The sequence below is a fragment of the Cebidichthys violaceus genome, unplaced genomic scaffold (assembly GCF_023349555.1).
Source record: "Cebidichthys violaceus isolate CVI_PGR_0920_01 unplaced genomic scaffold, fCebVio1.0.p SCAF_23, whole genome shotgun sequence".
In the NCBI taxonomy this organism is placed as follows: domain Eukaryota; kingdom Metazoa; phylum Chordata; class Actinopteri; order Perciformes; family Stichaeidae; genus Cebidichthys; species Cebidichthys violaceus.
In genome coordinates this window covers 5,092,096-5,116,367 of record NW_027176406.1, presented here as the reverse complement: position 1 = coordinate 5,116,367, position 24,272 = coordinate 5,092,096, and the positions used below count along the sequence as shown (strand labels likewise).

General features: G+C 41.9%; 2 protein-coding genes across 2 annotated transcripts in view; both read left to right on the top strand.

The window, feature by feature from the left end:
* The first annotated feature begins 542 nt into the window (after positions 1-542).
* Positions 543-16,906, top strand: LOC137878690 (collagen alpha-1(XI) chain-like). The gene is made up of 6 exons (XM_068719071.1): positions 543-626; positions 9,325-9,492; positions 9,766-9,982; positions 10,335-10,497; positions 15,486-15,608; positions 16,892-16,906. The coding sequence occupies exons 2-6, from the start codon at positions 9,369-9,371 to the stop codon at positions 16,904-16,906; spliced, it is 642 nt and encodes a 213-aa protein (XP_068575172.1). The 5' UTR covers positions 543-626; positions 9,325-9,368.
* Positions 16,907-17,302: 396 nt separating this feature from the next.
* LOC137878258 (collagen alpha-1(XI) chain-like) overlaps positions 17,303-24,272 on the top strand; it is a 31,309-nt gene continuing 24,339 nt past the window's right edge. Inside the window, exons 1-15 of the mRNA XM_068718485.1 lie at positions 17,303-17,481; positions 18,290-18,409; positions 18,517-18,633; positions 18,731-18,784; positions 18,895-18,936; positions 19,376-19,438; positions 20,427-20,501; positions 20,684-20,767; positions 20,925-20,981; positions 21,307-21,360; positions 21,488-21,541; positions 21,684-21,737; positions 22,266-22,319; positions 22,572-22,625; positions 23,161-23,205. Coding sequence (XP_068574586.1) covers positions 17,392-17,481; positions 18,290-18,409; positions 18,517-18,633; positions 18,731-18,784; positions 18,895-18,936; positions 19,376-19,438; positions 20,427-20,501; positions 20,684-20,767; positions 20,925-20,981; positions 21,307-21,360; positions 21,488-21,541; positions 21,684-21,737; positions 22,266-22,319; positions 22,572-22,625; positions 23,161-23,205 — 1,017 coding nt within the window. The 5' untranslated portion in view covers positions 17,303-17,391. The remainder of the gene's footprint in view (positions 17,482-18,289; positions 18,410-18,516; positions 18,634-18,730; positions 18,785-18,894; positions 18,937-19,375; positions 19,439-20,426; positions 20,502-20,683; positions 20,768-20,924; positions 20,982-21,306; positions 21,361-21,487; positions 21,542-21,683; positions 21,738-22,265; positions 22,320-22,571; positions 22,626-23,160; positions 23,206-24,272) is intronic.

Genomic DNA, 24,272 nt, shown 5'->3' with positions numbered 1-24,272 from the left:
TAATAGTATGATGCTAGTCATTGTTTCTATCATTCAGACATCCTGATGAAATCTATTTTAATCATAGGTGTGCCACTTGTTGTAGTCTCTGTGGATAAAATAGCTTACACTAGGTAGATCTGCAGGAATCAGAAAACTGATTAGGTTTTGTGACAGCGTCATACTCCACACACTTCTGTGGGTAATTACCACCTGTAAGAAGGGAGACCCCACACATTCTCGTCAGTAATAAACGTGATTTAGGAACGTAATCTCATCCTTGCGTTCTAGGAGCGTCCTATATGGGAGGGAAGAGGCGGAGGAGGTGGAGAGCAGAGGGAGGGAGTGATGGTGAGAGGGAGAAATTGAATGAGAGGGGCAGAGCGAAACTGAGAGGAGCCACCACAACAAAACTTCTCCAACAATCAAGCAAGTGGAACTACAGACTGACTTCTCTCCTTTTCTCCCCGCATGGCCGCTGAGTTCCTGCAATTATAACTTCAGTGTAAAGTTCTGGTGGCGGAGGCAGAGGGAGGGGGGGAGGGGGTCTCCGCTTGGAAAGATGGACCATTTAATAAGGACCAAGTCGCGCAGGAGAATACCGCTATTTATTTGTATCCTGCTTCACGTGACGACGACACAAACTGGTAAAGTACCTCGTTGAACATGCATGATGCGCTGTCCACTTAATCTAAGTTTCCGTGACTTTTTTTTTTTCAGTCATCTTCATACATCACTTGGTCCCCAGCCAACAAAAGTTATTGCGCAAAAACATAATCTTTACTCTCGTCTTTTTAAGGTTCACTTTGGATCCCTCAGAAACCTGGAAATGCAATTATGCCCAAGTTGCTTTCTGTATGCACACAAATGAATTATCCGCGTCGTTGCACGAAGAGCCCATTCGGATTGATTTGGCGTTTCCTCCAGCTTGCATTTTAATTGAACACATTTCAAAGCTTCCTTCGTTCCTGCGTCAGGTGAGCTGGAGGACGTGCAGCGACCTCAGGAGATGTGTATGATGTCACGTTTGCGTTTGCTTGTGATCAGCGTCGGTTTGCTGTGAACAGGTTTAACGTTGGCTTGAGAAAGAGGTGAATGGCTGAACACTGACCGAACCGAGTAGATTAAAATTCCTGTCATGGATCCGTTTAATGTGCCCTCTGCTCACATAGGTTTTAAGTGAAGGCGCTTAGCACTAACACTCTTACTGACTTAGTTATGATTATTCTGGCACACTTAAATATTTTACATTTTCTATTGCAGGCAACTATAGCTCAGCTCATATTTTACACACTTTAGTCGCACATTGTAGGAGTGAAGTAGCTGGACTTTTTTTTCATAATCCACCTGTAAGAAGAGGGCCTGGTCTCTGTCAAACATCTGTCACTCTCTGTCTGTCTATCACAGTGTCCACATTTGTAGCACTATCAGGATTGTTCAGCAAGTGCTGCACCCATTTTAAGACTTCCCTTTTCCCAAGATAGCCAGTAACGATCAGCTCGTGCATATATATTGTATGTCATTTGGCCCACTGCTATCTGTCACCCACACATGTCTCCATGCCCTGTGGCCGCGTCCTGTGTATCTCCACCTGGCAGCAGACTATTTCGTTGCAGGTGTTGGGGTTTAGAGACTCCCTGATGGAGCGACATGCTCCAACAGCAGGAGTTAACCCTGGTCACCAGGAGTGTTTACAGATGTCTCCTTTTTTCGCTCGTGGCTTTCCACATGCACCCACTTTATGGCTGGCAGGATTTGTTGGAATTGGCTGGCATAAAGCAATGGCAAAGGGGAAGAGAGCCAACTGACATAATCACATTCAAGTGACACAGCGGCTGTGATGTCCACTGCTCTCTAATGAGTTTCTGTGAAGTGAGGGGCTGAGATGATTTAAAAGTGCATGGGACATATGGCGGTGCTGATATGGCAGTCTTAGACACATGCATGCGCTTGATAATGTGTTTGTGTCTGTGCGTGCATGTGCGTGTGTGTATGTATTACAGTGCCAGAATGTTTTCCCATATGCTTTCTGTGTGTGTTCAGCAGAGATGAGAGGACTTTGTAGTCATGTTTGCTTACAGGAAGTGAGAAATTCTTGCACACGTCCATGGCTAGTTTCAGTTAAAATCCTCTGTTCTTTTGCCTCAACACATTTTTGCTCAGTTTTTCCTTTCCTTCTTTTATTTGTTTCTGTTCCTGGGAATAGGCAGTGTTTGTTTTATTTTATATGCCTTATCTCTTCTTTTACATAATTTTTCTCCTCTTGCTCTTGCCCTGCCTCATCCTCGACTGGTTCTACGACAGAGGGGAAATCGTGCATGCAGCCCCCTCACTGTGTCCCGTTTGATCAAGCCTCCTTGCCAATTCTGCACCAGACTCCCAAAGGAGGACAGCAAGCCTTGTTCGCCTTTGATCCAGCAACAAATTAGTGGCAAAGGAAAACAAATGAAAACAGCAGCCAAAATTAGCAGGGAAGAGAACAGAAAAAGAGGAAGTGTACGCCTGTTACAGCTCTAGCGTTTTCTTCTGTTTTGTGAGTTTGTGTTTCTGTAATGAAAACATTAAACATCAGAAGTGTCAGCCATGCTGATGTGTGTCCCCAGTTGCTGATGCTGCAAGTGCCATATCAAACTGCTTCTCAGACTTTTTGATGAGGCAAACTGTTTGGAGTTCCCCCAAGTCTTTAATATGTAGAAATTATGCTTAAACACTTCATGGCGTCAGACTGCAATCTATAGTATTCAACACACATCTGGCTTCCAGAAGCTCGGTAACTCCCTTCCCCTCAAGCCTCTATGGCTCTGAGTTTCTGATCACTGGATGATTCAAGAAGCTTTCTGAGGGACTAGTTGGAGATGCTCCTTGTAGAATTGCAATGAGCAGACATCAGAGGGGCTGCCTTCTTTGCAGCGTCTACTTACATGTCATCTGCCTGTTTATCCCACTTTATGGGCCTCAGAAAAGTTTTATAATAGCCATCCATCGCATGCACTACTGTGGCCTACATGCACATTTTAGTAGAGGCCACAGTAGTCAGCTTTAGCTCCAAAGCCATCTGTAGAGTCTCAGAAACAATATGCTACCCTCAGTGACATCCTGACCGAGCTCATTTTTCAACTTCTCTGAACCTGCCAAGTGTCCTTTAGACACTAAGCTGCCCACAACTTGTTAAGAATGTCTTTAAAATGTCCCTCAGAAGTACAAGGATCATAACTTCTAAAGGAGCATGTGTATATACCTGTCTGACACAAGGTTGTGTGTGTGTAGCATTTAGTGTTATACTTTGATTTTGCAAGCTCTGGGGTTACAAATCATAATAGCTGCCTCAATGTTATGATGTCTAAGAGACTAAATGACAGCTTGGGGCTGAAACTTGAATGGGCTTGGTCATGAGTACACTTGCATGTTAATCCTCTGTGCCGGAGGTATGTATGCAAATGTGCATTACAAATTCTATGAGCGCACTTGTGTTTGTATTTGTTGGGGTGTTGTGTTATGTTGCATATTTATGAGGACCTGATATTCTCAGAAAGATAAAAAGATGAGAAAAGATGTTCCAGTTTTAAACCCTCCCCGCACCTCTTAAAGTGAGTTTAGTGAGTAGAAATGGAGTCAGGATAGGTTAAGGGTCGGTGTTATCATGCAGTGGAGATTATGGTTAGGGAATGGATTTGCTGTTGTCAGAGCAGTAAAAAGAACATCCTCACAAGTATAGAAGTACAAATGTGTCTGTGGAGGGCCTGTCCATATATGGGCTTTGAGGGGCAGGTGTTTTCTCTATGGGCCAAGCAGCTTTTGGCCTGTCGGCCCATCATGCTGTGAACAAACATGATGAGAACAAACTGTGGAGATTCAAGAATGTGGTGCTGATGTGACTTGGAAGGAAATGTGTAACCACATGCCACCAGAATCTTGCAGCTTCAACACCAAAAGTAACAAGACATTGACTCATATTCAGCGGGCATATTGTATATATATATATATGTATATATATATATATATATATATATATATATATATATATATATAGGAAGAGGTACAAGGCAAGGCAATATGAATATATACATGTATATACATATATATATATACGTATATACATATATACATGTATATACCTATATACATATATATATGTATATACATATGTATATATACACATATATACATGTATATATATACATATGTATATATACATGTATATGCATACACATAAAATAAATGAAAAAATAAAATTAATTAAAGACTTAATGCTAGGCACTGACTGTTGGTCACTTCCATCATCACTGTCATTGTCTCTTAATAATATTCATGACCCCTCAGAATATGTTTAAAGCCGTTCCCAGCAGTCGTCTATATAACCGCTGACTTGACTTGCTCCTAAACTCTCTGCGATAACTCAAAGCAGACCCAACCACAAAGCACGTTCAGTGCGATAGCTATCACTGCCTCTCAGTTTGCATACTTCCAGCCCAACAAATGTCCTTATGTTACAGTAAATTTACCTTTGTCATAGATGCTTCAATAGGCTCTTCTTTGTTTCAATAACCTCTTTTCTACAAGGAAAAGAGCAAAGTGTTTGACAGCTAAAATAATAGAGTGATTCAGAGCGAAATCTTGACTAGGATAGAGACCAAAAGTGCTGTTTTTTCCCCTTCTGTGGGCGTTATAATGGAGCTGCAGATAAACAGCGTGTGCAGTTAAACTAGTGTGAATGTGAGTGCATACAATCTTATTCATCAATCTTATTTGTCTGTTCATGTGCTACATTTTCATCTGTTCAGAGTATTAGCTCTCCTCACCTCACAGTAGTCTTGTCCACACACATCAGTGACCCAGACGAAAGGTCACACCCACTGCTAATTAGATTAAGGCTGTTCTTCATGGAGCCTGAGAGAAACTGTGTCTTGATTTATTCAACCACTTCCACTGGATCTGTCACAGATTTTTCATTATTAATCACCATATGTGTTGCATCTTGTTGCTTTTAAAACGTTTTATGAAGAAATGCCCCATCAACAGTAGGTTTTTGGTATTTCAGAAGGAAAGCTCTTTTTCCTCCCCTCATCTCAGGGTGTGGTCCAAGATACTATGGGAAATTGTCATTACCCAGATTAATTTTGGATTCATTTCTCGTTAAAATTCCCCAGTTCCCAGGCGCAATCGTTTTTGACAGAGTGGTATTCTGTGTGTGTGCGAGGGGTCTTTTCAGGCTGAGCTGGGAGTGTAGGTGGTGTGAGTCATAAAGAATGTCTGCAGAGACATTCGCTTTAGAAACACAGAGCACACATTATGTCCATGTATGACTTAATTGGTGCTGAGTTGTATGACCGCTGGGCACGGAGAGACTGTGTCAAGTGTCACAAAGCCAGAGAAGATACACAGATGGAGACTGTTTGGTGGCATTTTCGGGGCATAGAGCATAATCTGTGAGGTGGAGTGTTTAGCTCTTTTCTGTCAGGAAGACTGTGGACAGCTCTGTTGCTGGACAGACACGGTTGTCTCATTGAAAAAAGCACAAGAAAAAAAAAAAGGCAGAAATGCCAGATGTCGGTGAAATTGCTGGATATTTCAGCTCCTTCCCAGTTCCCATGTACTCTGACCTTTTGGTGTGATTGGAAAACACTCTGAGTCATTAGTCCTTAGAGATTCTACAATGCTATATCAAACACGTGGAGCCATATCTTTGAGTGGTGGGGGTACCGCGCTGCACAGGCCGACAGAATAACCATCAAGATCGCAGGTTCTGTCAGTGGCCATACCAGAGTGTTGATCTAATTTATGCTCAGCCTCTCGCTTCTTTAGAATTAACACAATTTGACAGGTGAGGTCCTGTAAGGACACGATTACTACAAAGCCTAATGAGAAGCAAGCGAAACCTGCTCAGACAGTCAGTGCTGCAGGATAGGTAAAGCTGCAAGCATTGGCTCAACTTAAGGTGACACAAATGGATCCAAAGCAAGGAATATATAATTTTATTTTATTGATTGCTTCATGGATCCAGACTTTATATGGCCGCCTGCCACATGCCTGGGGTTTTCCTCTTGACTGCAGAATCACCGGTGGTGATATTGATATGGTGAAATACAGGATACTCCACAGGAACTTGTTTGTATTCTATGTGGGTCATGCATGTATTCAACAAGCTTTTGATGTTGTTGCTTGCAGCAGATGTTGTTGCTACCATCCTCTGACGTCCAGCACAAGTTTTTCCCACGTTCTTTAAATCAGCTTCCTAAACTTTCTTCACAACAGTTTATTTTGCACACTTGGATGTAGGATTCCTATTATTCCCTCTGTTTGACTGACAGATCATTGTAAATGTGGTTTCTTTTTTTGGAGGAAGTTCTGCTGCTTGTCTCAGATTTCTCCCCTTGGCCTTGTTGCACATCTTGACTGTTCTCTGTTGTCTTGAGAGTGTCAGAGGTCAACAGTCTCCTGACAGACCATAGCTGGAACAACTGGGAAATAGTTATTTATAAAACCCACAGCGGTTGAGGCAGAAATCTACTTCATATGGTTCATGGGTTGCACTCACATCTTATCTCTGGATTACTTGAAATTAATCAAATCTTTGTTTTGAGACCATTTTGTCAGGTGCTGCTCCGGATAGGCTGACAGAAACCCAAGGATCCTGTATAATTAGACCCATGCTGCTTCAATTTAGAACTATTCAGCCTGTTCCAAACATCCCTGCCTTATGACCTCTCTCCCAGTGCATGAGTATGTATGAGAGATAGAGAAAGAACAAGATAGATATTTACTGTGAGAGAGATTTATTTTTTTACTGGATTCTGACCTTTGACTAAAACACCAACTTTAAACTTTGCTATCCCAAAGGAAATTGATTTGGAGTCAAGGCCACAACAGATCTCCAAGAGCTCATTTGGAATTAAATACAAATATTAAAGATTAGGACCCAGACATGACGTAAAATGCTAAGTAAACTGCTGTGCTTTGAAAGAATGGCAGATATGTATTTAGGTGCTATATATGAGATTGGGAACATTTCTACAGCCTCTCAGCGGCTCTCAACATTGCGACGGCTGAGGCGGCAGCTCGCAGCTGCTAACAAGTGCTAACGGCGCAAACACTGCAAACAGCGGCAAAAGTACGCCAGAGCTGACAGTGTTTATTTGACGAGGAACCAGAGGATGTGTTCCACGTTTCACAACAACCATCAGCTGTAACCGCCGTATGAGGCCGTGCAGAGCAGCAACCGTGAGCTAGTCAGTGGGGCACAAACATGCACAAGCATGTGAGGCCGACCCGGCTATATGTAAACAAAGCACAGAAAAGTTCGGATTACAGCACACACAGAGGGAGTGAGTCCTCATTCTCTGCTCAGGTGGACATTAATCCACTACATTTTTACAAAGCAAATAGTTGTTTGCTGCTGTATTAATGCTCTGTAAATTGAATAAAGCATCTTTCAGCTTTTAGCTACAAGAATAAAAGAGAGGGCAGGTTTTTGTTCTTTGCCTCTGAAGTGGCAGTCTGATCAGGGCAATCAAGGATGCAGCCAGCCTTTTGATGACTTTCTTGAGGTGAATGTAATTTGTTTGTTGTAACCAAAACAACTTGATTTGCAAACTTAACCAGCATTGTCAATTTATTTTATTTCATCAGGGCAAAAGACAAAAAGCCTTCATGTGAATGTGAGAATGGGACACATGAAACAATGCCAGTGTCTTGATTTAAGTGTGGGTGACTTGTCTGTGACCTTTTAAAGTCAATACCTTATTCCTTGACATTTAGGTCTTTGTTCACTGTCACAATGGCTAGAGCAGATTTGAAAATGATCCCAAAAGACTGTGTGGCTGGGTTATTGGTACCACTTGCACATATAACTGCCTGAGGTTTCTGTTGTTAGAAGCCAGCAACTTCTGTAATTATTTAATTTACACTGCTTCTTTATGACTATAATTCAAAATGCAAGCCTTAATGTCTTAAATACCTTTAGATCTGTACCTAATGTTTTCCCATTGTTGGAGCCTGGCTGTAATTCACAGCTTAACCTATTTACAACCCTGTTGCCATGCTAGGGGACTGGGCTCTCAAAGCTGCTTGGAATAAATGGCCTCTGCTATGCAAATAAATAATGCCATAAAATGTAACGTGGTGTTTTTCTGCAAGCAATGTCTGGGCATTGGTATACCCTCTCCACATGTTTAATTAACAAGGAGAATAAAAGGCCAGCTCTGTATGAGCGGCAAGAGCTACAGGAGGCAATTTGGGTTTAGGATCCTCATTTCAGATGCCTGGAATGCTAAGTGCTGAGTTGCCCTGAAACGGCTCTCACTAGCAGCTGGTGGGAGTCTGGTAGCGAAAAAACTCTGATCCTGGCTAATGCTCACGGCAGCACTTTATCAAGAGAACATCTGATAACATGACCAGCAGACTGCAAATAAAGCTCAGGCTCACTGTAATGAGAGGACCAACACTAGGAGAAACCTCATATCTACGGAGGCATTTGTTCATCAAATAAATCCCCATCTTAACAAATCATAAGAGCTGTTCTCCTGTTTGTAATTATAGTCAACTTGTTTCAAGAGTTTTCATGAGAATACTATCTCTTGGTAGTATTGAACAAATTGGCCTTATCCTGACTTGTTTCCAGATATTTACATAAAACACCTGAAACAAAAGGGATTGCATGGTGAACAAATAAAAAACAATATTGGCAGAAATGGGTTTTTGAAGGTTTAATACAGAACTAGCTGATTTGTCAGAACAGATGTTTCAGCAGCGAGAATATATGAATCACTGATGTGCTTATTTGTGCCAGTGAAGTGTTCAAATTGTGATGAATGCGATGCAGACATATTGTTGCTCGCTGGTGCAGGTGTCAGCTGTCAGGTGTGCTGCAGTAGGATTATGGGTTAGACTGTGTACCACCCTTATCCTATAATAACACCCACACAGAAGCCTGGCCACCTGCCGCCACATCTCAGAGGAGCCCGTCTCTTCCGACTCCTAGGAAGCAGGAAGCCTCCAGCCACACTAAACCCTGCTCTTCAGCTCGGTAACAACCAGCACTTAACTGAGCCAGACAACAAAGTGCTGTCACACTGGCAGAGTTTAAGTGTTACACTGACATAACTAAAAACATGCTGCCACAGTCTGCCTCAAGTTCCACCCTATCATAAGTCATTTTTATTGTTTTTCACACAATGCTAGAAACAGAAATAATAAGAAAGCAGGACATCCGCTTTTTTAAAAGAATCAATATCTTATTTAAAGAGATATAATTAGCTACAGTCTGTGAGCATGAAATAAAACGCACCACCATGTTTCTTCTATCTGCTCGACAAAAATGTGTAAATTACTTTTTTTTTCCATTTCCAGCTGGTCCCATTGATGTTCTGCAAGTGCTGGAGCTGTCAGAGAACATGGAGGGGGTGTCTTTGGAGACTGGTCTCTGCACCAGCAGGAGGGGCTTTGAGGAGCTGGACCTGGCCTACAAGATAGACAAAAAGATTCAGCTCAGTGCTCCAACCAAACAGCTTTTCCCTGGTAGTGAACTTATTTTTCCAATGAGGATGTCTAATGATGGGAAAAAGCCCTGAAATGTGTCACTTTTGAGAGGGTTTCTTCCCTCAGTAAAACATTCAGAGATCTGACTTTGAACTCCCTTTACCCCTCCTCGTGGTACTCACTGCTTTCATGGGCAATATTTTTCATCATTATTATCTTTACTAAGGTCTCACTGGCAGCGGGTGGTGCCTGCATGTTATATAATATCTGCTCCCTGCTGTTCTCTAACAGCTCGTCTCCTCTCCTTCCCAGATTCAACCATATTTCCTGAGAATTTCTCTGTGATGGCTACAGTGCGAGCTAAAATGGGCTCCCAGTTCTTCCTGCTTTCAGTGTATGATGACCAGGGGGTGCAGCAGCTGGGCCTCGAAGTGGGCCGTTCACCCGTCTTCCTGTATGAGGACCAGCATGGGCAGCCCGCACCAGAAATGTATCCCATCTTCAAAAAGATCAACCTGGCTGATGGAAAGTGGGTAGTTTGAGGGCCTATGATGTCTCCATTAGAACAGCTATTAATGACACGTGCCTTTCTGTTGATTTGATGGTACATTGTATCTGTGTTGTGTGTTCAATAGATCAGGTTTACCAGCACTGTGTAATTTATATTAACTGTTCATGTATAACTTTCCCAACAGGGCTGATTGATAAAGCTCACTTCATGTGCTTGACATTGTGCTTGATCGTAGGAGTTAAGGAAATCAATCCTTCACACTCTCAGGCTGAAAGGCATTTCTGATTTGCTTGACTTGAAAGAAGTGTGAAACAGCTCTTTGCATTGCTGATTCTGCAGGGCAACAGACAAAATATCTGTGATGTTTCAGATGGCACAGGATAGCCTACAGTGTGCAGGGCAAGTCTGTGACCCTCTACCTGGACTGTCAGCGGAAAGAGACCCTGGATCTGCTGCGAGGGGACAACGCTGTAGTCAGCACAGAGGGTGTCACTGTGTTTGGGACACGGCTGCTGGACAAAGATGTATTTGAGGTAGGACATTATCTAAGCACGGGAGCCTCTGAAAGCAAGCGATTTACTTTGGTGTCATACTTTTAAATGTTCCTTCATTGTTGTTAGTTACGAAGAGGATCAACAAATTTGAACAGACCATGTATTGGAGAATGCCGTTGCCAGCAAGTGCGTTTCTTTTTGTGCATTTCTGCATTGAGGTAAACAAAAGGGAATATACGAGGGTCAGTATCATGTGGACTTTGTGTTATTAGGTATAGGTTTAATCACAGGAGAGTTTCACTAGGGTAATATGTAATGCATGTTAACTGAATCATCTGACAAGGCACATCCTGATGACCTTGCTTTCATTTGTATGACTTTTATTCAGAATCAGAATCAGAATCAGAATCAGCATCAGCTTTGTGTATGCATATGCATACATGGAATTTGACTCCGGTTTTCACATTGCTCTCACCGTACATACAGTACATAGAATATACAAATAAACAAGAGAAATATAAAAACAAGGACAGACAACAAATTCTTCTTTCTATTCTTTCTCTCTCTTACACTCGTTCTAACACTATGTCACATTTAACTAATTCAGTGCATTTTTCCCCACTGCCCCTGACTGAAAAAAGAGATAAGGATTTGGATCATTTATTGATCCGATTAGATAACCCCTTTATCCTTTACCCCTTTATACATACCAAATATTTTAGGCCAAAAGTTCGGAGAAATGTGTATTTCTGTCACCCAGGAGACAGGATCTGTGCTTGTCCTTAGTACTTTTGTTGCTTAAACATAACCAAGTAGTACTTTGAGGTCTGTCAGTTTAAGCCAAACCATGATGTAGTTTTGTAGCATTTTTTGTTTTATCTTGTTTCAATTTATGTTCTATTAACCACATGTTTCAAACTGTTTACAATTGCAACCGTAATCCAGGAGAAAATATGCTTCCCTCCAAACGTAATTGAGAGTGCAGTTTAGTTGTGTAGGAATGTAATTGTGTACATTCACAAGAACTGAGATCTTGGGTTTGAATAGTTTCCTCTATAACATGAATGCATTACCATATACTGGACATCATATTGTATATGATCTATATAGTATGATACAATATACATTTGTGTCTGGAAAGTGGTGGGATAAGCTGAATATGAATTGAATTTACGACCTTTAAAGCTTCTAAAGAAAAGATTTAATGATGGTCATCCTCTTGCAGAAAAAATGCCTGCTTTTTGTTCTTGTACACTTTTTTTTAGCACTTAGCAGGAGAAGCGTATCACTGATTTAGTTACTGCTTAAATCATTCCAAATTGCGTCAACCAGAAAAATAAAATAATTTGAACCTTTTTGAAGTTGAAGTACACTTCTTCAGTTGAGGGCATTAGAAAATGTTTCCTGATGTGTATCAATATGCTGGGAAAACATGGAGGAGCAAGACGCTTCAAACTAGGCTCAACTCGTTTTCTCAGCAGTAACCTTTATCGTCATAAGTCGTTCTCTGTGCTTCCCATGACAATGTGCAAGCCCTGCTCCATTGTCATTCCCAATGAAGCTCCAGTCTAAATCTCTCGCCCACAGCTTGAAATAGAGATCAGCTCAAGCCCCTTCCCTTGCCATGCCCTCAGGGTCTGTCTGCTCAGCAAAGAAGCAAGAAAGAAAAGGAAAGTTAGACAGAGGCATGAGGTACAGTCCAGTTTCTCAGTGTCCAGAGAACACCCCAAAGTTATACTATTTAACTTTAAGAGAGTAGAGAGGGAGGGTTGTTATTACTCCCTATTTGCCTAATAGACAGAAACCACAGCCTTCCTCACTTTCTCCAGGAGAAAACCAGATGTCCTTGGTCCTGACAAGTAAACACCTATTGCTTTTGGGTTTTGCGTTGCGTGTGTAGTCAATAACTACTTTCCAGACCTTACCTTCCCTATGGCCTCACTTAACCTCAGCTGCCCCTCCCATGCTATAACTTACTCTCAACTCCCTTCCTTCCCTTCCCACTTCAGTTAAGAAATGCGTTTCCTCGTGGGCTCTATACATTTCTCTTTTCAGAAGCAATAGAGCTTGTTTCATTTTTGGCCTTGCTCCAAAAACACTCCCATGTTCTTATTCATCATCGTATGCATAGAGAGATATGATGATGATGATAGATTATTCGTGATGATTTAAAAAGGTCTCAGATCCATCCTTTAGTCCAATCCATTGTGGTTATTGTTTTCATGTGGATCAAAGTTTGCACTTAATTTAATCTAAAATTGAGTCTTAATATCTTGCTTTCTGTGGAGAAAGTGAAAAATCCTCAAGCCATCTGTTTTAGATTTTTCATTGATACATGTGATGGTAAATATGAGTTTCCGAGTGTGCATTGACAGCTCTGTATGTCTGGCTGTGCATATCTAAGCATCCGCGTACATCCCGGATGAGGCTGGTACCAGGGGAGGAGAGAAAGCAGGCTGACCTCTGGGCCTCTGTTCCCAGGCCCTGGTTCCGGGGGAGGAGGCTGGTGTTCTGGCTCAGTTCTCCCAGCATGGGAGCTCAGCGTGGGAGCATGGGGACCGTGGTCAGCCACTAATGTCTCTATTGCTTCCAGATTGCGCTACAAATGACTACACAAGTTTGGTGTTCAGACTCAACACATTTACAAACCTCAAGCTGTCCGCAAGTCTGGTTGTGCTCCTTGGCAGCTGCGTGCCCTTTGTATGTGCCTCCAACACGCTGACTGCTTAGATAAGACCCAGACCAGCATTTATTTGTTGGGAAATTCAGATCCTTTCCATCTCGATTAGTACTGGAAATTAGATGTTTTTGTCACACTGTTACAGGCAAAGCCAAGACCTGTTACGCATATCATTCCAGGGCAGCTTTATTTGAAGATTTAGCAATCCCATTATTTTAGCACACAAATTGGACAAGCACTTTAAATCGGACAAGGTCTGTTCATGTTGTTATATTTTGTAATTACTCATGTCTGATTGTGGACAGATGTTAGGTTAGTCATGATCATCTGTTGCACTTTCAGCAAATGAGAAGTTTTGAAAATTCTGTTTCATTGCGGTGAGCTAGTTGCTCCGTCTTCACCCACACTAGGTCGTGACTCACGCAAGAGCGTACGTAGAGATTGAAATCTGACTAAGACACAAATGAGAGGACAGTACCTCATATAAGGTCTAGTTAGTTGTGATTTGGTGAATCAGTATGACTGTTGGTTAGCTGGCACCACCCACATTATTGCAGACAGGAGAAGAAAGCAGAGGGGTCACTCTCTGAAACACTGATGAACCTTTGCCAACAGTGCCATGTGTGACCTCATGCAGGATGTTTGCGAGCCATCAGAAATGTATGGATTCAGCTGAGGTGTTTTCCTTTTCAGCACGTCCTCAAATGTCTCTTCAGATGTCCTTGCACCCTTCCTGAATGGAGAACGGCAGAGCATGCATGATTTTGAGCAACACTTAACTCGCTGTGTGTTTCTAGAGGAGAGAGCCCCTGCTAGGCAAGAAAAACAGGAAAACGTCTCTGTGAAAGTGTTGCCTTTGATCTCAAATTGAGATTGGATTAACTCCCCGTTGCCTTTCTCTCTCACTGCTTCTATCTGTCTCTCACCTCAGAGTGCAATAATTTCCTTTTGGTTGACACTGGCTTTTGGCTATAACAGGAAGAAAAAAGGATAAATGGATAACAACTCCTTTCATGTTTGATGTCATAAATTAAAGCATAATGTCCACGGTCATTCCTAGGTTTACAGTTTTCTATACGGCGATCCAGACTTTGCGTAGATTTCTATTGCTGATAATAAGGCGTTAGCTGTATTAGAAGATATATGAGCTAGTGGCCGGTAACAGAGAAGCGATATGTTTTGATTTATTTCACCTCTGGCCACTAAAGCCTTATTAAAGAGATTACAATGGGACTATAATTACCACAACATCAAGCAGTTAATCTGACTTGATTCATTACAAATGGCTGCCCAGCTGTCCCCAGATAACATTTCACCAGGCAATATGTTTGCAATGGCCTGTCAGTTACATAGATTCTTATCGTTAATGTAATCTAAACGTTGTCAAACATCGGGCCATAGGGCTGCCTGCACTTTGTTTTTATTGAATTACTTCCTGACTTGCGTCTTAGAGAATTAGCACTGCAGATACAGGGTTTTTTACTATCAAATGATCGTTTGAGTATACTTTATATATACACTATATATATATATATATATATATATATATATATATATATATATATATATATATATAGTGATATACTACTTTATTTATTATTTAACTTACAAAATATAAAAATATTGAAAAATGGCCATTAAAATATGTTTGAGCCTAACTTGTTTTATAAATAGTGCTGTCTTAATATTTATTTGATAGTAATACATAATTGAGAAAAGCATTTGTAAACCACTGTTTAGTCATTTTACTTGACAATTGTGTGCTTTAATACATCAATTGATAATTAATCAACTAGTTATCTCAGCACTACAAAGCATTAAGTAATAATATAATGTGTACAGAAGACTAGAGTGATGCTGAGATGAGTGTAAGGCCATTAAAGCTAACAGAGGCTCTGGGCTCAGAGCTGCAGGGCCCAGCAGTGCTGTCTCTGTGCATGTTATTGTATATACACTGGCTACGCCTCCGGGGCGGGATGGGAAGTGAAAGGCCCTGACAGGGGGGTGAGAGAGAGCTATTTGACTGTTTTGTGTACACAATCAAGTCCCTCCTGGAGTTATGGGAACACACAAAAAAGTAATAGTCAGTAGCGATTGTACCAGTACTGACAGTGTGATGATGCTATTGTATTATAATTAGCTTTACATCTAGGTATGCGGACTGTTTTGTTGTTTTCAGTGTCGTTAGTGTCACACGTTCAGTCTTCTGGTCCATGAAATATCTCTTCACTGTGCTGTATAGCAGCGGCTGTATGTTTTTGTCAGTGCTCCATTGAGATGACTCCCCTGCCTGCTGTTATGTACTACACTTTCCTATCATTTCTGTCTGCTTTCTGGTTTATTTCAGGGAGATATTCAGCAACTACTGATCCTGGAGGACCCGCAGGCTGCTGCTAACTACTGTGTAAACTACATACCAGACTGTGACTCTGCTTTGCCCTACAACAGCAAATCCCTGGTCCTGCAGGAGGTCAGTACTGCCACCAACAGGAGGCCACGCCTACTAGAAAAAAAAACATGCAAATCTTCGAACAGTTCTACAGACAGCTGATAGAATGGGGTATAGCTTCAGGTCACCTTAATTACTTGCTGACACAAAGGTCCGGATCTCTCAATTCATTCTATTGCTTCATCATGTTTTCCACATTTCCTTTGAGGCCCTGTGTTTTATAATACAATTTAAGAAATATGATGAGCTAAAGTGGACTTGCTTGAGCTCCTTTTACCAGTAAAAGGGGCTCAAGCATGTCCATCAATAGAGCTATGTGTCCCTAAGACTCATATGATTTACAAACGGCCAACAACCCCAGCCAAGAAGAGGTCTGAGTACAGTGCAAATGATGTGAGTGTTGGCAAAAAGAGACTTGAGCGATTAAGACAGAACAGGCCATCCGTCAAAGAATAAGTGTCTTCTTTTAAATGCAGCCAGCAGTGGAGCATTCTTAAGGTCAGGTGCTCTCTCACACACACACACACACACACACACACACACACACACACACATACAGTGTAGAGCCAGGTGGCTATAACTCAAACATGATATAATAGCTCTTCCCCTCCTCAAGGCGTGCATAAAAAACTGAATCAATCATAGATATGAATTACTGTGTGGTTTCTTTGGTGGTGTGTGAAAGATAGAGATAAGGAGGACGGAGGCAGCCAGAGGAATGGAGGCAAAGAGATGTAATTGTGTGTGTGGCTGGGCTTCAAGGAATACACAGTTTTAGTAACATGCATACACTCACATGCGTTCAAACTCACCTGACTGCTTTTGTGTCCTCACGCATATGTGTGTGCCTGGTCATTGATTATGCCCCAGAGATGGCTCTTTAATGGTAGAGTGAGGCCATGTCGATAGTCATCCAGCTGGCTTTTAAGAACGACAGCTGAGCAATGAGCTCTGAATCCAGAACATGTCAACATCTGTCACCCCACTGACCTACTTCCCATCATTCTCCGTTACACACTGACCTTGTTTACAAGTGGATCTAAATCACGTCACTGATGTCTTTCACAGACTAGTCCTTTAGAAAAATGTTCAGGCCATTTATATCACTGACATTCAATGGACATTGCTCTGGAGGATGACACAACCATGTTTGCTCACTTGCTAGAGCACACTAAGAATTAGCACCTCTTTAGGATCGTAGACAGGGTGACCCCTGACAACTAAAGCAAATGTGTCTTCTGCATTGCATTGAGAGGAAACAACTCTACATTTGTTTGTCCCTTCCCATTTCCTATTGCCTTTAGGTTTTTGCCATCTAAATGAGAATCACAGTCGGTATTTGACTCTATAAGGTTGTCACAGGACCTGTATGCATCACTTTACTGTCCCTTACTGTTTCCCTCATTGTATTTTCATTCACAGCAGCTGTTTTTTTTTTTTCTCCATCCTCCACTTGGTCTCTCAATTTGCATTCCCTTTTTCATAAAAGAACTCCCAACTCAGGTCTGATTTCCTAAAGCAAAGTGACCAGCCTGATGAACCAAAGGAGCACTCCAAAAAGGACAGGAAAGGCAAAAAGAAGAGGGACAAGGACTCTAAAGGCAAACGCAAAGGCAAGGGCAAGGGCAAGAAGGGATCCAGAAAGAAAAAACATGAAGCGGAGGGTCTCGAGGATGGCTTCCTCAGCGTGTCCACAACAGTGCCTGAGTATCTATCCCAAGAACCTTTTCAGCCAACAGATTTACCAGAAATTAAGAGCGACCGAGAAACTGTCATCCCCACTGAAGTGCTCGACAAGACCCTCATGGAGATGCCCACACATGAACCTGACTCCACAGCTGAGGCCCCCACTGTGGTGCCCAGCGCTTTGCCTGAATCAAAGGTTACCGAGGAGGTAGACAAGTTTATTTGTAGATGCCCTCCACCCCAACCCCCTCCTGCCATTTGCAGTTCTAACCGATCACGTCCTTAATACCTCCTAACCATAGAGAGCACCTCTTCCCTCTCCAATTTCTTACCACCACCACTAACCAGCACCATCCCAATCATCACCTCTACTACATCCCTTCCAAAAAACTTGAAGAACGCATCCTAAATGTTTGATGATTTCACTGTACGACTTGTGCCTGCGTGTATGCTTTTTGTAGAAAATGCTGTAGTACATGCATACTATATATACCAAAGGCATGGTATGCATGGTGCATACAGTTGACTATATATCTTCCTGTATGCAAACATACAGAATGAGTATTGGGTTGACCGTTCATTTAATGTGAATATATGCCTAAGCCACAATTGTATATCATCTTTTTTTTTTTAAATCCAATCAATTTTAACTTACCACTGCAACAAACAAGGATTGTTTGTGTATGTCTCCTTCATGTTTATTATTTGCTAATTTGCCAAGTAACCTCATTTTTCATGCTCATGCTGTTTCTGTAGCTGTTGCCATCTCTGCCATGCTGCCTCAAGAATCTGATGTAGTCCATCAGCTAATTACGCTCAAGCATTGTAATTAACTGCACACCTGTATCCCGGAAAATCAATTAATTCCTGTAAAATCCACCTGTTTTGCAAACACTTATACTATGCATTACAAAATGTGCCTTTACTTGGAAGTGCTCGGCGCTAATGAGAAGAGCTCAGTGTCCCCCTGGTTCATCTTTGCAGTGACTAATTTGAGCCTGTGTGTCGGCCTGCAGGAGGACAAGCCAGTGAAGAAGCCAGTGATAGAGGAGCATGGAGAGGACCTTTACGGAGACCTCTACGATGATCTCTCAGTTTCCACGGTAACAGAAGGCCCGATTGTTACTGAATATGCGGTAGGTTAAATGCAAATGTAAGACATGCCTTCACCTCAGCACAAACACACGGAGAGCTTATTTTGGTATTCGCTTCACCTGAATGGATTTTTTCCATTCCTTAACAGGTTCTCGAGTATGAAGATTACAAGAATGACACGGAGTCAGAGTATGAAGAGTACGAGGTATATGACGACGGCTTTGAATTTGCAGAGCGGGAAAGAGCAGAGACGTGGGATGGAGAGGTAAATCTCATACATCAAGTGAGAGGTCACGTCTTCAATTGCCTGTGTCAAGTGATTTCTAACATTCCACATCTATTCACCTATTTCTCTTCCTCAGGTTAGCCTCAGAGCAGAGAAGGGCCAGAAGGGAGAGCCCGCTATCATTGAGCCGGTGAGCTTCAACTGACATTTCATGAATAGTTTAGTAGCTTTAGTTACGAGCATGGGGATTAGTTTATGCTCTCCTAATGTACATTTCATTCTATCTGTGCTTGTGTCTAGGGTACATTAGTGGAAGGACCCCCAGGTCTACCAGGGCCACAGGTAAGCCTATTCAGCCTGAACACAGATATCAAACGTGTCTCTGTGATTGTACAGGGTGTGGTAAAATGTTAGAAGCAGGAACTATCCAGATGCGATGCAAAATGTAGAGAATTTTGGATTCTAGCCATCAGGATGCAGTGTTTTCGGAATAGGAAACAGGGTTTTCAGGGGTGACCACAATAAAAATACACCCCTGCACTGTAACACAATGCAAGATGGCACTTTGCGAAAGACTATGTCTATAAACACATGATGAGGTGATTAATTTGATTCAAAAACTACATAAAGAAGAAGAAGAAAATTACATAAAAAAATAAAAAGGGATTATTGTCAGGCATTTGGGGAGTTGGAATATTATGGAGAAGAGTTTCATTTTTTTAAAGCTAAGCCACAATGTTCTTCAATGTTTGTTTGAGTGCTGTGAATGTTTCCTTCACAGGGCCTCACTGGCCCAGCTGGACCAACAGGCCCTCCAGGACCCAGGGGAGATCCTGGTGAATTGGTGAGTGTGGCTTAGACCCGGACCTGGGCCCATTGGCTTAGTTTCACTCCAGTTTGACCCTTTCACCTGTGGGACAGATCTGTGGGTTCAACTGTGACCTCACATTGAAACATGTCCAGTCCTGAACTGAACATTCTGGCTTCAGGGACTGATGTTGACTCACACATGTGTGACCTGATTTTCTTTTGTGCGTGTTGCTTGAATAAGTGTATTTATCCATTATTCATCACAAAAGAACACCCACACACACACACACACTGTTTAACACACTTACGTCTGTCCACCAGTGATTAATACATATACATAAATTAGCGCATATATTTAATGATTTATGTAAAACTTATGGGGACATTCTGTAAATATTAAATGCTTCAGTTAGAATATCATTAGTCTGCTGCATGGTTTACTAGATTTTTATGAATTTTTGAGATTTATATATATATATATATATTTATATATTATATACGTTCTTAATGCCAAATAAAAAGGTTTACCAATGAGACAAGATAATTAAACATATTTTAACCACTTCTGCTTCACTTGTTCCTAGAAACAAGTGTCAGTTATTTGATAACAGACAGTACCAAGAAAATTACACTTGATCCATGAAAATGTTCTATCAGTAGAGGAATGTATTTTACCAATTTGAATACTTATCAGATGACTAACAGTAATCTGATGAACACAATTGTAATGACTCAATGCTGCATTAAATGGCTTGTTAAAATAGATATTTACAATGTGTAAACAGAAGATAAGGGTGTGTGTGTGTGTGTGTTTGTGTAATATGCCCTATGGAAACGGTGCAAAGGTTGTTTGATTAGATTGCTGAGCTGTTTTTCTCACCACTTAGACCCTCTCTATTTCTCTTTCTCTCACACACACACACACACACACACACACACACACACACACACACACACACACACCCCCGCCCCCACAGACACAGTAGCCAACGTTTATCCATTTCCCCGACCTTCCTTTTCAGGGTCCCCAAGGACGTCCTGGTCTTGCTGGGGTTGATGGGATTCCAGGTCCTCCAGGAACCCTGTTGATGCTACCAGTAAGATCTTATGGCGCACTAATGCATGCTCACGCACACACAACAAACACGCACACAGAGCACACCATATTCCCAATGTGGTGTAGTGGCATGACCACAAGGGGGGGCTGTGTGATTGAACTTCATTTACATTTGGGGAATCCTGCAGTGGGAACTGATTCCTCTTTTTCCATTGCCTCCAGTTCCAGTATGGAGGTGATTCCCAGAAGGGACCAGTGGTGTCTCCCATGGAAGCACAAGCACAGGCTATACTGCAACAGACGAAGGTACACTTCCCAGAAACACACACTTTGGTGTCATCATGCTATATCATAACACCAGTGACTGTCATTCATGCTGTATGAAGACCAATTCATTGCATAATAAAAGTCAAATGTACCTTGTGCAGCGTACATGAACCACCCAGTTATTTTTTTCTTCCAGCTGTCACTGAAGGGACCTTCAGGTCCACTGGGTCTAGCAGGGCGACCAGGCCCACTGGTAAGGCTCTCTGACCTTGACCAAATTTGCATCATATCTCAAGGGCTCCTGCAACCTTTAACCTCAACTTCACATTCTGCCTGACCAGGCACAAGCTCTACTCTCTCTCTCCCACCTTAAACTCATCATTATGCATGCTCAGTATGTTCAAATTGCTTGTGAAATCATTGCAGGGTTGCAAAAATAAACACATAATAAAGATTTAAGAAAATTAGTTGTCAGCTTATTTGTATCTTCTTTTTTTGGTACTAAATCAGGAGTGAAGAGTTGAATTGCTCCTATGCATTATGCCGTGATTAAATGAATGCTTGTTTTTATTTTGCAGGGAGTACCAGGTTCCACTGGGCTCAAAGGGGACAGCGGAGAAAGTGGCCCTCCCGTAAGACCAGACATTATTTTTACCACACTTCTAGCTTTTTCCACACTATTAATTTCCTTTTGTTCTCCTGCCTTTTTTTTTTTTTACACATCTTTCCATTTGTCTTCTTCTTTCCTTTCTTATATAGGGATCACATGGGTTGCAAGGCCCTCCTGGAACTAATGGAAAGCCAGGAAAGAGGGTTAGATATTTAAAATATTGCATGTTTCCACACTGAAAATGTATCTGCATATTGTGTTAAAAGCATACTATATTATATAAATATATACCATATATACTATAGTACTGTAAAGCAAAACCTAATTGGATTGTGTATCTTGTAGGGGCGTGCGGGAGCTGACGGAGGTCGTGGAGCTCCAGGAGAAGCAGGATCTAAGGTAAGGTCTTACAACCTTACCGCTTATTTGGGTATTAGTTGAGGTTCAAAACTGTGTGAATGCCACATTGCCAGTTTTTAGACCATATTGTTCATGTTTGGTGTTGAGTTTCCATGAATTAAATTTCCTGTTTCCATGAACACGACAATACCACACGTGTTTAGGCAGCAAGGTCCTGTACGATAACAAACTATCCCTACTTGCAAGTGTAAGCTTCAAGGTAGCTCCCAGCTTATTATATGTATTGACAACAAGGCAACTCAATACTTAACAGCTGCAGGAAGAGCTTAGCAAATAAATCAGGCTCCCTTGATGCCGGGTCTGACTGAACAGCAGAGTCTTTATCAGTCAAAGCAGCATTTTAGCAGACCTACAGCTAATCTGAAAACTCCCTCTCCCCAACACGTACTCAGAGCAGATGGGAGGCTCTGCCAGGGGAGACTTTCAGAACAATTCTGCAAATGTTTACACATTACCGTATGTGTGTGTTTCAGGGTTTAATGCACTTGCTTCTCTGTTACTTTTCAGGGTGACAGGGGTTTTGACGGCCTGCCAGGTCTCCCAGGAGACAAGGGACACAGAGTGAGTTCGATTTGGTAACTTAAAGCATTGACACTGTATTTATTTTGTCATTCGGGTACTAACACGCTAACACGGCATGCATCAACACCTCACACGTCATATGGCAGGTGATTGTTTGCACATTACAATCATGATTATTGTGATTTCTATGATGACAGTGTACACTAAAAAGCATCTGCTGGTTTCTGCTCTGCCAGAAACAGAACAGTCCCAAATATCTTGAGGCTTGTGGCTAATGCTTTTATCTTGTAGGGGGACAGAGGAAAGCCGGGTCCTCATGGGCCTGTTGGAGAGCCAGGAGAAAAGGTGAGTGCACGGTACTTTGCAAAATTTATTTGCAACAAACAAAGCCTAGAAAATACATCCCGCAGCAGTGCATTGTCTTTCTTAATTTTTCCATCACCCAAGGTTTCCAGATCAGTGAATCAATTTTACAAACCGTTTAGAAGGTAAAGCACCGTAGATCAAAGCTTTACTGAAATGAAGTCATAAACTCTTGAATTTAATTACGATACGCTGGCCTTAGTTCATTCAGTATTACGGTTTGCAAAAGACATGAAAGCTATGCAGTGCATCCTGGCTTAGAATTGAAAATATGAACGATAGAAGCGCTGTCAAGATAGTATCAATCCATTCAGGCGGGTTGGGGAAATTTGAGAGAGCGCTGTATTAGTCTTTGCTCGAAGATAGTTGAGTCTTATCTGTCAGGCAGTGAATTTCATTAATGAGCTATTTTCACAGATTATGTCTGTGGGGATATAAATGTATCCACTGCTGAGGTTGACTTAGAAAGGTGCATGAGATTTATGTGTTGAATCTGTTTCCGTCTTTGTTAATTCAGGGATCTGACGGACCTGTGGGGCCAAGAGGGCAACCAGGCGAGCCCGTGAGTAACACTATCTGGAACGACATAATGCAATATTTAATATCTATTGCTTCTCTACATAGAAAATACTTAATGGAGTGGATGTATTTATCAAGTCCGTGCTTTGGGTTCTCAGAAATACGCTCACACAGAATCACAGAAATTGATGATTTCCACGACAAACCATGAGGGGATTGTATAGGAGATCACTAGATTTTAGCTCAAGCATCAGTTTCAGCCAACAATCTTACAGAAGAACTTACACAAGCACAAAATCTACTGCTCATACTTTACATGAAGAGAACTTTAGAAACACTGCACGATATAAAACTAGGACGGTCAAACCGTATGAATGCAGTACTGCAACAATGTTCACCGTAGCATTAAGAGAGAAAGGTAAGTTTAGTATACAATGGCATAAACACATACATAACATGTGTTATTCTGCCAGCAAAATAACTTTGGATCAGAGAGAAACCACAACGATCTGTAGAGCACTGTTGCAGAAGCTGTCATTTTTTTTCCGTGTAGCTCTGCGGCGAACACTGGTTGATTGGTTGTGACTCACTCTCCATCTTCCTCCCAGTAGGTGAGGTTGGGGCTCAGCGGGGTTCTGTCCCTCCAAATGGATCACCCAATTCAGGGAGAAACAGAGTGCCATAAGACATATTAGGAAAGCTGTGTAAAACTACAAAGATACAAGAAAGGAGAGGAGTTGGCTGTTTTGATGAAAGAGAGAGGGAGGGAGCGATGGGAAAAGTGAGGCAGCGAGCGACAAATGCGAGGCAGAAATTTGGTTTGGATGTGAAAGAGATAAGAGAGAAGGAGAGAGGAAAGAGGGAGCGAGTCGGAAAGGGAAGAGATAAAATCCTGGCCTGAATGATTATATTTCCATATCAATCACTTCCCTGGAGATCACAGATGTGGCTTTGGAACAGGTGGCTTGGCCAGCCTACAAAGAGGAAGGCTGACAAAAACAGAGCGCACAAACACTCCCGCAAACACAGGCTAGTGCAGTCTCCGTAGCTAGCACATATAAAACCAGATGTGCCCACACACACACACACACACACACACACACACACACA